This window comes from Bos mutus, chromosome 7 (genome assembly GCF_027580195.1).
Source record: "Bos mutus isolate GX-2022 chromosome 7, NWIPB_WYAK_1.1, whole genome shotgun sequence".
Taxonomy (NCBI): Eukaryota; Metazoa; Chordata; class Mammalia; order Artiodactyla; family Bovidae; genus Bos; species Bos mutus.
This window is the reverse complement of record NC_091623.1, coordinates 66,928,644-66,942,894: the sequence shown is the minus strand read 5'-3', so window position 1 is coordinate 66,942,894 and position 14,251 is coordinate 66,928,644. Positions and strand designations below refer to the sequence as shown.

At 46.1% G+C, this 14,251-nt stretch overlaps 1 protein-coding gene across 1 annotated transcript in view; it reads right to left on the bottom strand.

The window, feature by feature from the left end:
- Positions 1-205: 205 nt before the first annotated feature.
- MARCHF3 (membrane associated ring-CH-type finger 3) overlaps positions 206-14,251 on the bottom strand; it is a 156,385-nt gene continuing 142,339 nt past the window's right edge. The window contains exons 4-5 of the mRNA XM_005887401.2: positions 7,527-7,736; positions 206-1,067 (exon numbers count right to left, since the gene is read on the bottom strand). Of these exons, the coding sequence (XP_005887463.1) occupies positions 909-1,067; positions 7,527-7,736 (369 nt within the window). The 3' untranslated portion in view covers positions 206-908. The remainder of the gene's footprint in view (positions 1,068-7,526; positions 7,737-14,251) is intronic.

The following is a 14,251-nucleotide window of genomic DNA, read 5'->3' as shown; positions in this document are numbered from 1 at the left end:
CTAAGTGAAATGGGAGTAAGAACACCAACCTTTTTGCTTTCCCTTCTTTTTATCTTTCCTTTTTCATATCTACTTTGGGAAGCCTCACAGGTTTTATGATTTTAAAAAAATAGTATAGCCATCAGTGGGGTTTGTCTTTCACACACTGGGTATTTATTATTAGAAAATAGCTTCTATCAGCTGTCAGTACCAAACAAGTTGAAAGGAGCGTGCTTCTCACCATAAATTGTTTTTCTCCTTAATGAAGTTTAAATAGTTCACTGTGGGGAGAGTTGTCACGCCTTTTTTTTTTCTTTAAAAACTGAATAATTAAATGGATTTTAGTACAAAACATCCTTCAAATATGACTTGTCCTGCAGTTATGCTGTCCCCTTGAGTAAGGGACTTGGAAGAGATGGAAAAGACCACTCAAGCTATCAAATTACCCCAAAGAATCTATAGTAAAAACTGGGAAACAAACCAATGAACCCAAACAAAACCCATCCAAACCAGGAAACCAGTTTTAACGTTGGCTTTTCAATTTTGATTATCATCTAAGTTTAATATATATATATATATTTATATTTGAAATAGTAATAAAAAAGGAAGAATTTAATTGCATCCTTAGCAGGACAACCTTCCTCACATGTGAAAGAGGTGTTCAGAAAATTCCATATCTGCTAAATAAACATGTTTGGCAGCTTAGCAAATATCATATGATTGCAGCATCCATGATTTGAAGTCAAAGAGCATTCATTCTCTTTCTTCGGGCGGAGTCCGTTGGTCAGGGCTATGTGATTACATGGCTCTGGATGTTCTTCGACCCACAGGCTTGAGGAAGGGTTTGGGAGTGGCTCAGTGTATGGCCCCAGTGCAGAAACTTCCAAACCCCAAACAACAAATCAACCAACCAACCAAACACACAAACATCAAACAATTGTCTCCTTTGAGTTCCTCTTGGCAGAGTGGAGGCCCAGCAGGGACTGCTGGTTGGAAGGGATGTTGACAGACTTTGGAATGAGGAGAATCACCCTCTGATTGGTCCGACGCCATTCGTTGTACAATCGACAGTGGTACCTAAATGACACCTGGGGTTGGGAGAGGAAAAACAAGAGAAGGCTTCAGGTAATGGAAGCTGCTTATCAATTCAAACAACCTATGTGCCATTTAAAACAGTTCCAAACATCAGTACAGCTGGGCAAGAGCCTGGGGCAAAACTGCTCTAGCAGGTAGATGCGTGCTGAGTCTGAGGTTCAACCAAACAGCACTCGTGCCCTGAACACAGGGGCAGGGCTCCCCTCGTGCCTCTTCATCCTGGACCAAATCATAGTAATAATCGGAAATGATGTTCCTCCTGAGCCTGGACTTATTTTCAGAGTAGTGGTTTGGACCCCACAGGAGAAGAAAGCTGCTTGGGGGTTGTGAGCAGAGCGGGTTCAGCGCCAGTCTTCACGCAGCTGTGGGACTAGGCAGCATGCTCTTTTGGTCATCGAGTTTCTCTCTGTTAAATGAGAGGGATGCGAGGGCTTCGCACACCCTTCTTTGAGTTGCTGCACAACTCAAAGGACCCCATTCACAGTATGACAAGAAGGGCACCCTTCGTACTGAGATATGGACAACCTGCACCACTGTACTTGGCAGCCCCTGTGAGTGATCCCCACTGCCCCCAGCTCCATGGCTTCCAGTGCAGAAGCTTCAGCATGGGCACCAGCTCCCCTGATGAGTTCTTCCTGAGCCAGCGCCTCAGCATGGCATCAGTGCCCTGTACACCATTGCCCTTGTTTCTCCCTCTCCCTGCACTAGAAGCATCTTGCTGAGGGCAGGGGCTTTTGTTGTATTCATCTTCGCATGCTCTGCACTGGTCACAGCGCCTGGTGCTTAGGAAGTTGCTCAGTTAAGTTCACCGAGTGAATGGATGAGTGAATAAATATCCTGTACCTTCTAATTGCAACACTGCTCTTAGACTTAGGCCTCTCTTACACAATACACGACGGCACAAGCAGTAGACTCATCATCAGCTGTGACATAACTATACCCACAAAGTGCTTGCTGCTTGTGTAAATATACTCGAATGAGATGCTTGCTTGCTTCTGTGGCTTGCTTTGGAGAAGACTGGAGAAAAGCATTTTATCAATTTTCCCAGGAAATTCAAAGAATCGATTCTTCTGAAGATGTATAAACTGCCTTTTAGTTTGAGTATAGCTAGATGTCTAGGTAGGAGAAGGCAATGGCAACCCACTCCAGTACTCTTGCCTGGAAAATCCCATGGATGGAGGAGCCTGGTAGGCTGCAGTCCATGGGGTCGCACAGAGTCGGACACGACTGAAGCGACTTAGCAGCAGCAGCAGCAGCAGATGTCTAGGTAAGTGCTCGGGAAGAAGGTGCCCATGACCTCAGGATGACAAATTATTCAAGGGACACCTGTTTAACCACCTGGGCTAGGTGAGTCATGGTGATCCTAGTTCAGGGTCCCTGTTGGCCAAAGTGGACTGACCCTATGGTTTAGCTCAGTGTTTCTGGAAGATAATGCAGGCTCTTGATCAGAAAGGGCCTGTCTTCATGGAAGGATCATGAAATCCAAGGCCACTCACTCAAATTTCTTAGGGTAGAAAGCAGATACCACAGACAGAATGCCAGAGAGATTTCAGTATGAAAATATAAGCTTTTAAACTCACACAGATGTGCTTTTCTCCAAAAAGCTCTGAACATGCCAGAGTGGATCAGAGGTTTTTTTTTTTTTTTTCCTTTTTCTGTTTTTAAAGCTTGATTCTCTTATATCTGTTCCGTCCTGCCGCTGCCTGGTGCTACTCATGAATGTAAGAGGCAGGCTGGAAAAAGTGCTGATCAGGGCAAAGGGCAGGGAAGGGGTAGGGAACAGACAAGCACTAAAGAAGAGCTGGGGCAGTACAAGAAATCTGGAATCTGGAAATATTACAGGAAAGCTGGATTTGAAATCTAGCCCCTCCGTCGGGATGGTAATGAACTGCGCATGCTCAGTAAGTCCGGGCACAGCGGCAGCTGCGCAGCAGTAGGGGGCAGGCAGTGGGATACCTCGTTTGTAAAATGTGAATAATGATATCAGAGATAATGCATAAAAAGCACGCTGCCATTGCCACATGTTAGTGTTCTTGGCCTGTTATTTCTGGCGGGTTAAATCTGAAAAGAAGATAATTTTGCAACACTCCTTCTTAGATACAGGAAGGTGGGGGGAAAAAAGAAAAAGAGAGATTGGGCTATTTCCTCTAAAGCCTTGCTCTCAGTGTGGCCATGAAGGATGCACCACCTGGGATCTTGTTAGAATATAACAGTTGTGGGCTCCACCCAGACATGGGGAATCAGAGCCTGCATTTTAACAAGATCCCCAGGTGATTCGCATGTACATTCAAGCCTGAGAAGCACTGCTTCAAGGAACTAGGGAGTCCATGCCTTAGCAGGCCTCTCAGCTCCTTGGCTGGGAAGTACAAAAATAAGACCCACTTGTTCAGACAAACAAATGAGACCTTACTACGCATTCTTCTATCTTAATTGCTGTTCACCACCACGGTCTGCAGGCGAATTCAATCAATAAGAAAGCATCATATGAAGATGACGCTGCGTCAGAGATAATGAAGGTAGGTGCAGAGCGCAGGGATCATGGGTCTGCAGTTGCCCTGGATCGTCCTGGCTCTGGTCTCTAAGCGTGCCAAGACACTCCCTCCCTCAGTGGAACAGAACAAGAATAAGACAGGTTTGATTTAGAGAAATAAAGAGGCAGTGAGGGAAAAAAAATAAAGGAAAAAAGAAGCTATGGCAGTAGTAACACTGGGAACTTCATTTAGATATTTATTAAATTTCTGAGGTTTTAAAGAAAAAGGAGGAAGAAAGAGTACGGGGCCACTATTCTAAAAACTACTCTTTATGGGATGGGTTTCTTAAAGTGTCTTCATTTTTTTCATCCAAAGGCTATTTATTGACCTCCGGTCACGGGCAAGGTCTGTGCAGAGTTGCAGTCATGTGCGTGGCACACAGAGGGCTGGCACGTATTAGCATCACCTCTCCCTGAGAGGCTTCCCCGGTGACTCAGCGGTAAAGAATTAGCCTGCCAATGCAGGAGACGTGGGTTTGATCCCTGGGTTGAGAAGATCCCCTGGAGAAGGAAATGGCAACCTGCTCCAATATTCTTGCCTGGGAAATCCTATGGACAGAAGAGGCTGGTGGGCTACAGTCCACGAGGTCACAAAAGAGTCAGACTCGACTTAGAAAGTAAACAACAATAGCTCCCCAAGGTGGGGGTGACTGGCTAAGGCCGAACGTTTGCTGTAAAGTCATGGCATGATTTGGGAAATCTCATTAGGAATTTTGATTCTGCCCTTTCTCTTTGGAGTTCATGGTGTGACTGAAGTATCTGGATGAGGCCAGGGCTGTAGAAGTTGTCTTCCCAGAATGGGGCCTGACCTCTGATCTGTGATGGTCCTGTGGAAGACAAGACGGCGGTGAGGGACTGAGTCAGCCACACCGGGTCTTGCTGGACACCCTCAGGGTGTGTCTGAACCCATCAGGAGCCTTGCCAGGACAGCATTCTATTCAAGCTTTCCCCTCTGTAAAGAGAATTTAAATGATTGACCCACGGGACTGGGAGTCAGCCAGAAAGGCTGGATCATTCATTCTTTTCATCTGGTGATTTAATCAGTTGCCACCGAGACTCAGTAGATGGCGGGACCTCCTGGGAGGGGGCGGTGGTCACTGCACGTGGGCACGGCTACACTGGGTTAATGCAGATCCTCTGTGGACACTTTTTGAACTCTTCACGTGGACTCAGTGCTCACCTACTTGTGTCTGTCCACAGACTTCAAATGGTTTGTGGCATGCACAGTGATGTTTCTGGGGCACCTCTTCCCTCCAGCTGTCAGGGTGGAGGTGACCGAGGTCTTGGCCTCCTGGGTGCCAGACACCTGTGTGTCAGAGCAGCGGATTCCAGAAGGCAGAACTCCCTGAGTCTGTCAAGCCTGGCCTGGTGGGGGCACTGAGCTCCAAATGCACCTTTGGGCGAGCAGCGTGGGTGCGGGTCCCTCTGACAGCGCTGGCGAGGCCCTTCTGGGAAGGTTCCTCCGGGGAGAGCCGGGCTGGGACTGACACCGTGTTTGTTTATCTAAGACATTTTCACAGCATATTCTCCTTAAGTTTGACAGCTTGTTTACGATGGGTTTCTGCTGCAGGGCAGTTTCCAAGTGCTGTCAGCTTCTGAATTAAGGCTCTTGCCAGGCCCGCTCAGTACAGCATTTATCTGGGAAGGAGTTAGTCTAGATTCAGTAACCTATCGCTGAGCTGTGGCCGCTGTGAGTTTTTCACATGAAAGGGGAGAAACGCCTGTATTTCCCTCCAGTTGCTCTTCGTTTTATAGAGGAGGGAGGGAGAGTGTGAGATGGGGGAGCACAGCAGCTGGGGGAAGAGAGCCCATGCCTCTGCTGAGTGCCCCGATGGATGTTCCCGAAGTTATCCCACCTCATCCTCACAACAGTTGACCCAGGGGTCAGCAGTCATTTCCTCAAGTCTGTGCATAAGGAGAGGGATGATCAGAGAGGTTAGGGACCCTGTTTGAAGTTACGCAGCTATTCGGATGCTAAATCTTGGGTTTAAACACAGAGCCTTTGGATTTTGAAGGCATGTGCTTTTTTTTTTTTTTTTAACCATGCAGCGCTACCTCTTGGCAGCATTTCTGGAGTGAAGTATGTCATCCGTCTCCTGAAAGAGCCACTCCAGGGACCTTTCCCACCCAAACCTTCCTTTCACCTGAGATGAGATATGAAACAGGATAACATCCATTTTTCTCTGGGTAATCTCTTTCCTTCTTTTTGCCCACTCCCTCTTTTTTTTTTTTTTTTTCCTTCCCGTTAGGTAAGTGTATGCTTTACAAAGGAGATTTTCAAAAAGGCCTTAACTTAATTTGAATGTCCAGCATTTAAGACTACATCTTCATTCAACCTTCATCTTAGGAACTTATACAAGAAAAATGAGAGACTAGCAAACTTCCAAACATGGTAAAACTTACACTTAATTGTTTTCCAAAGTGCTCTCCCACATACGCTTTCACATCAATCCCCTAAGGCCAGGAGAAGCTGGTAGGATGGGTATGACTCTCATCCCCACTTTACAGATGAGAACATCGAGGCTTGGAGAGGGGAAATGACTTTTCCAAGGTGGTGTGAGACTTAGACACTAGTGGACAGACAATTTAGTTTCTTATTTCTAATCCTCTTCCCACAACAGTGTCCTTGCAGCTTCTGAGTCAGCCTGATTGCTTGATTCACAGTGAATCAAGACACAGTTTAGAAGCGTAGATGTTTAGAGGAGACAATTAAAGTTTTGGTTGAGGGCTTTATTAGGCTGGGAAAATGAATGCCTCCCTTAACCAGAAGACTCCCATAAAGTTCCAAGCACCGAAATACTCCTTATGTACCCAGGCTCAAGTCATGCCCCTTTTACTGAGACTGAAATGCATCCCCCACTTAGCACCTGAAACTCTCACCTGAGAGGAGGCACAGAGCTGGACAAGAGGAAAGGGCAGTGAGCAGGGGGTTGTGGTCAGCGTGGTAGGGATGGTAGCTGGTGGCACAGGGCTTGGGATACAGGGTAAGGCAGCAGGTGTGAGCACCGTAAGCTTCACATGCTGACACTGTGCTGCAGAGATGGGAATGGGACAGCCTAGACAGGAAATACATATTGAATAACAATGGAGCGTGCTCAGATTAGAGATGAGCAGGCACATGCCGGGAAGCAGGGGGCCCGGTTTCTGAAAGCCATCTAGAGGACTATGACATTCTTCCCTGCAGGTCTCACAGGGAAGCGTCAAGAGAGAGCAAATGCTGCCCCCTCTTTGTGGGTGCTGCCAACTGGTACCCAAGCAATCACGAGGTTAATTAAAACAATAAAAAACCAGAAAGGGTTAAAATTTTTGTCCTTCTATCCAGCAGGAACACTTATTGGGAAATGGTTTTTCTTTAGTGGTAGCTTCTCAGCTAGATGAATTAGTGGTTTTATGGGCAGCAGAATCAATGTCCCAACCCAGAATAATCAGCAGGCGAAGTGCATCTCCTCGTCCAACAAAGACTTTAGGCCTTGTCAGGACGAAAGGAGAAAATAACCAGCAGGAGGATTCATGATCTGTGCGGGCAGCAATAGCAACAGTGGCCAAGCACGTCATTCATCACGTACATCATACACCACAAGCCTGGCAAAAGTGAGGAGCGTGAACAAGAGAAAGAAGATGCCAGGCCTGCTCACAGAGGAATGCCTGGCTGTGAGAGGGGAGGAATGCCCAGGGTGTATGCCTTTGACTGATGAACTCTCAGAAGCTGGGGCTTTTTCTTTGCTTCATCTGCTCTTCCCAGCAGTGCACATACATGTACACACACACACACACACACACACCCCGAATCACTATCACCAGCACTTAACGCTCTTGTGCTTCCAGGCAGGTGAGATGAGCTACAGACAAGAAGGAAAGCCGTGCCAGCCGGGTGCTGCCAGCTCCCACTGGCCGCAATCCCCGGACTCCGGGCCATACTTACTAGTGTCCAAAAGAGGTAAATAGTGAAGAGTGCAACAGTGAGTGCAATCAGTCCGACAGCTTCGAGCCGACTGCTAAAGTGCAGGTGGTCCACAGCGCCCCGCAGGCAGAGCCAGCCCGAGATGGTGGCCAGCGGGGTGATGAACAGGAAGCACACCATGTCTCCAAACAGAGTCCGCTTCTCGTGCTGGGGACCTGGGTTTCTGAGCCACTGCCAGGGGAAGGGAGACAGAGAAAAGCAGGGACAAGGTTAAACACCAGGGAGGGGTGGAGACATGCTACTGAGGTTGTATTTGTCTTCAGCATCTGGAAAAGGCACCTCTGACCTGTTCTGAGATTACATGGAAGCAGTAAGGGCTCGTTCCCAGCCCTGTCCCATCAATAGTAGTGATGATGACAATAGTAATGACAATAAAAGCATCCTTGCTGTAGGTGTCCTGCTGGTTTTGAAAAGAGTTCAATGATGATTATTATTAGGAATCACAGTGACCCTATGGGGAAGGCAGAGAGAACGTTATCTTTGAAAGGTAACTGAGGTGCAGGAGGTGCTGTAGTGTCCCAGAGCTTTCCTGGGTCTTGACTCTGTGAATGTGTGCAGGAAAGGGTTAACTTAGCCCAGGCTGCACCCACATTGCTCAAATCCTGCACATTTCTAAGACCTGTTTTTTTTTTTTAAGACTGGATCCTAAGAAAAGAGCTCTAAGTCCTTGTAATGATGTGCCTGATAAGAGTGTTTTTGCATGCCTGAGGCCTTGGGCCACACGGTGCCAGGGAAAGCAGATAGTTTATGCCAACGGTGTGATTTACGTTGAACACCTATTTTTGCTCCAGGGGCTGGAGTCTGAGTAGCTGAGGTCTTTCATGCGGGCGTTGCATATCTTATGTGACTGACCCTAATAAACGCCCTGGACAGCAAGGTTCGGGTGAGCATCCATGGTTGATAGGGCCCTGCACACATTGTTATAAACTATTGCTATAAAAATTAGGGACATCTGTGTGATACTGCTGGGAAGGGACATCTGGGAGCTTGTGCCTAGTGCCTCCTGGACTTTGCCCTGGCACCTTCTGCCTCCATTGATTTTAATTGGTATCCCTCTGTGGTCATTCATTGTAACCATGAGTATAAGAGCTTTTCTGGGTCTTGTGAGTCCTAGTCAGTCACTGAGGGTGGTCTTGGGGAAGGAGACTCACCTGTACTCCATCAACTCCATAATGCCCCTTCCCGTATATTTTAGAAGCCTGGATCTCCTACTTAGGACTGTCTCTGACATCTTAGACTTCCCTGGTGGCTCAGACGGTCTGCCTACAATGTGGGAGACCTGGGTTTGATCCCTGGGTTGGGAAGATCCCCTGGAGAAGGAAATGGCAACCCGCTCCAGTACTCTTGCTTGGAAAATCCCATGGATGAAGGAGCCTGGTAGGCTACAGTCCATGGGCTTCGCAAAGAGTCAGACACGACTGAGCGACTTCACTTTCACTTTCTGACTTCTTAATTGTGCTACCATCTTGACTGAACCAATTCCAAAAAGGGTGGGGAAAACATCAGCTTGTTGAAAGACTAGAGATGAGCATTCCTGCAGGATAGGAACAAGGTTGTCCTCCCACTTGGGGAATTGCTGAATGTCTGCTGAGATGTTTTCCATAATCCATCTAGGAAAAGTCATGTTTATGTATCGATGTCAGTGCATATTGGTAAGGAGGCCAGGTTGCTTTCCTTCAGATTAGCGTGGAAACATGCCCAAGTAATTTCTCATCTCACTACCCCATCTAGCAATGACGGAGGCCAAGGAGGCCAGAGAAGGAGTCAGGTGAGATGGGAGAGATGCTGGCTGACTGTCTTCCACCTCTTCTCAGGGGCCAGCAGTGCTGTGGGCCGCTGAGAAGTTACCCCAAGGGGCCAGCACAGTGGTTCCTTCAAAACCATTGGTAGGAGGGAAGGGACAAAGACAGGGGAGACTGGAGAGAGGGAAGGCTATATTCAAGGGCAGACCCAGAAGACACAGGAGCTGCAGAGAAGGCGAGGGAACCAGGAAAGAGCTGTGTATAGGCCAGCAGAAGCCTCAAGAGTGAGCCCAAGAGGTGGAAGCTCAGAGGGACAGAAGGCAGTTTGCTGTTCAAGGAAGGAGCAGACTTTCCTTGAATGTTTGCCTGAGGCAAATGGTAAATGACCCCAAATGCCTAAATTACCCCTTTCCAGGGACAACCCACTTTTTAAATTAATTAATTAAACTTATTTGGCTGTGCCCGGTCTTGGTTGTGGCATGGGGGATCAAGTTCCCTGAGCAGGGGTCAAACCCTGGCCCCTTGCATTGGGAGTGCAGAGTCTTAGGCACTGGGCCTAAGGAAGTCCCTGACATTCCACTTTAAAAATGGCTGAGATGCTGAAAGAAGTCACCTCAGTTCAAAAGTGGACCTGGATAAATATTAAAACGTAGATAATGGGGAGTTGGCTTGTCTGCGAATATAAACACAGTGTTATAAAAATTTAACACAAATACCCAAACGATCAGGTGCAAACAGTATTAACCTCACTACGTGCTGTTGTGCTACCTCAGGCATCTCAGCAGCTTCAGAGAAATTCAAAGAGCTCTTAGTAATTAATGTTTCCTTATCTAAATACTGGCAATATTTGTGTGAAGTGGAGAGTAGCAACGAGATACTGTTATCCCCACTTTACAGAGGCTCAGCAAGGGAGAATGACTGCTCCCGGTGATACTGAGAGGGGATCAGGGTCTCTACTCTTGTTCAGATGTCCTGCCAGTGAAATATTTAAAAACCGAAGTGGCAAGGCATTCAGAAATCCAGATTCTTAAACACTAGTGCTGACCTAGCAGCAACCTGACTCCCCCAGTAGCTTAGACTTTCCCAGGAAGTAGATCTGGGAAGCTGGCCTGTTTTGCTCTGTGCCTCCACTTGCTGGAACGTAGTAGGTTCTCAATAAATTTGCGACAGGTGCACAGACAAGCTTACTTCATTGGCTAAGACCCCCGGCACCTCCGCAGTTTCTGTTCCTTGGGAATTCTGAGCGTGTTTTATTAAACCTAACTTAGCACTTTATGTAGGAGAAGGCAATGGCACCCCACTCCAGTCCCCTTGCCTGGAAAATCCCATGGATGGAGGAGCCTGATAGGCTGCAGTCCATGAGGTCGCTAAGAGTCGGCACGACTGAGCAGCTTCACTTTCACTTCTCACTTTCATGCATTGGAGAAGGAAATGGCAACCCACTCCAGTGTTCTTGCCTGGAGAATCCCGGGGACGGGGGAGCCTGGTGGGCTGCCATCTATGGGGTCACACAGAGTGGGACACGACTGAAGGGACTCAGCAGCAGCAGCAGCAGCAGCAGCAGCACTTTATGTGACCCTTGACACTGCTCACTGAAATGACTCAGGTATGCAAGGAGGTGATTATGGATCACTGCAGAACTCTGCCTGATGCACAGTAAATTGCAGAGGCAAACTAGAAATTACTATTGTTTGTTCCCAGTTTCCTATTTTCTAATTGTTCTTTGACCTTTTATATTCCTAAAAGATTTCCGGGTCATTTTTTATGTCTATGACCACAAGGGCCTGGATTCTGCATATCATTAACACTATATATATATATATATATATTTTTTTTTGCTCACTTTACTCTTTGTGTTGTTTGGGTCATATTTAGGTATGAAGTTCTTTTTTTAAAATTAACTACTTAAGTGATTCTTGGCTTTGCTGGGTCTTGGCTGCTGCACTCGGGCTTTCCCTAGTTTCGGGAAGCGGGGGCTAATCTCTAGTTGTGGTGCGCAGGCTTCTCACTGTGGCGGCTTCTCTTGTTGGGGACCGCAGGCTCTAGGCACGCAGGCGTCAGGAGTTGCAGCGCGCGGGCTCAGTAGTTGTGGTACACGGGCTTAGTTGCTCCAAGGCATGTGGGATCTTCCCAAACCAGGAACTGAACCCATGACCCCTTCTTTGGTGGGCAGGTTCTTAACCACTAGACCGCCAGGGAAGCCTAGTATGAAGTTCTTCAAATAGGTACTGTTACGTTAAAATCTGTGACTTCTTCAGAATCCTAAGTACAATTTCTCTCTCACAAATGCAGGCCTGTGAATAAGACCACTAGCAATATCTGTTGTTGAGGAAAAATTCGCCTTGTGCCATGGTAAGACCCTCTGCCAATGTGTCCAAAAAGTTGATACAGGATATTTAAACAGAGTTTGTAACAGAGAGAATGTGATTTTGCCTCCAGTTCCAGCAATAGGGGATTGTCTAAATACAATATGGAATTTTCTTAAAACAGACTTCTATGGAGTAATCTCAAGTGATAACGTGTATTTTGTATTTACTGGCATGATATATTGCTGAACAAGAAAAGAATCCTACTAGACAGAATTACAGTATGACCCTATGTATGTAGTGATACATCTACATGCACGTGAACATTTATACTTACACAGATGTAGTGAATTTACATAGACAAAGACCAGAAGGATCCTAGCAAAACAGTTGCTGTTCTTGGTAGTGGAATCAGAATGGTCTTTAACTTTTTTCCTTTTTGTATGTATATTCATGTTTTTCTAAAATGAACATGGATTACCTGAGCAGTTATGTACAAAACATCCAGAGAGAGAGAGAGAGAGAGGAAAGGGGGGGTGGAGGGAGAGAGATCAAGAGACAGGAGGAAGTCAGGCGAGTCAGGTGTTTAGAACACAGCAAACTATAGCAATAAAATAAACTATTACTGAGTCAAGGCTGGGGCAAGCCAGTGCTAGACATTTGGAGTTTTTTGTGCAATAGCTCATTGAGTCTTCACAATAACTTTGTGAGGCAGATTCCTAACATTATCCCCAATTTACAGATACAAACACTGGGGACAGAATTTAGCGATGTACCTAACGATAGATAGCAAGTGTTGAGATCGAAACCAGCCTCACTGGTCTGATCCTTGCTTTCCATATTTATGTTTTCTTTCTGCACCAAGTGATATTTGCGTGTGCGCATGAGTGAGTGTGTGTGTGTCTGTGTACACCTGCACATGTACAGGTGTTTTGCAGACTTTCGGCTAGCTGGGATATGTAAGTCCTGCTGTTTTCTTGGTACATCACATAACTGAATGGTTGGCTGGCCAGGATGTTATCACGGTAACTTTATAAAATTTGCTTAGGCTGCTGTTCTGTTCTTTGTTAATTCTTTTACCACACAATAATATTCTGGGTGTTTAATCTCAGCTACATTATCATGCATTTTAGCTTAATTCATAATAGGCAAAAGATTGATCTCAACTATTGTTCCATTGTGTTTCTTGCTTTTTATACGTCTTCTGCCTCTCTCTTACCAGTTATACTTATTTAACATAAAGTATTATCCGGGTTCTGTAGTAGCATCTTTGTGTCCCATACATTCAGTAAAGAGCAGACAGAGGCAGAACGGCAGGTTTGTTTGTATGTCCAGTCTTCCCACTGACTTGAGGTGGTCCTTACCTTTAAATCACTGGCATTTTATAGCACATTCAGCATTCAGAGGCTGAATGAATGACAGTAACTTATGTTTACATGTTAACTCAGATCTTACAATATGCCAAGCACCATCATATATGCTACATGTAGTAATTTATCCACTCTTCAATAACCTTTGAAAGAGGTACCATTATTAACATTAGTATTTTATATTAATAGGGAAACTGAGGCATGCAGAAGTTACATAAGTTATAGAAGTTTGACCTTGTCTTGATCTATGTAGTCTAGCTCCAAAGATTGTACTCCTATTGTATCTTCATTCTCAAAAAAAAAAAAAGGTTGGGGTGTAGGAAGGGTGGGTGGATAAAGGGGAGAAGAGGAGGAGGTTTGCACCGTAACTGGTTTTATTACTGCAAGAAGGAATATTTACTTATCATGGTTCCCCTGGTGTGCTCAGTCATGTCTGACTCTTTGTGACCTTGTGGACTGTGGCCCACCAGGCTCCTCTTCCATGGGATTTTCTAGGCAAGAATATTGGGGTGGGTTGCCATTTCCTTCTCCATGGTTCCCCTGGAGTGAAATACCAATTAATTTATCCTGCTGCTTGTGGACAGTTTTTGTAGCTAAATAGTCTTTTCTTTTTTTTGAGGGGTGTCTGTGCAGCTTGTGGGATCTTCGTTCCCCAACCAGAGATTGCACCTGGGGCTCTTGCAGTGAAAGCTTGGAGTGAAACCACTGGCAGCCAGGAAATTCCCTAAAATATCATTCTTAAAGAGTCTTTAGTTTGATCTTAGTCCTCAGCTTGTACTTGGTGGTTAGTTGTATTTTTAAGACCGGAGGTCAGTGATGGAGAATGCTCATTTGTATGGCCTCTTTTGCCTTGGCAGGCCCATCTACATGGCTGCCAGGGGATATGTGGGCAGCCAGGGGCACCTTCCTGGCTTTTGCGCTCTGATTCCATCAAAATCATAAAGCAGAGAGATTGTACCGTTGAAAGCCCTAGCAGTGAGCTGGCTTTTTTTTTTTTGTGGGGCTCTCATTCCAATCATTGGCTTATTCCCAAATGATGAGATTAATCTACTCTTGGAAATAGGTACAAAAGTCAACCAAACAACCAACCAAATGAAACAAAACAGAAACCTCCACGGTAATGAGCAGTGTAGGGCCCGAGACAGCAGAGGGAATCGAAGCAGCATTGCACTGCCAGGGACACAGTGTCATTCACTGGCTGTAAATGGATATCCAAGCTGAGCCAGGCACTAGTGGTTATTTGCAAGGTGGGTTAACTGTGGGTTCAG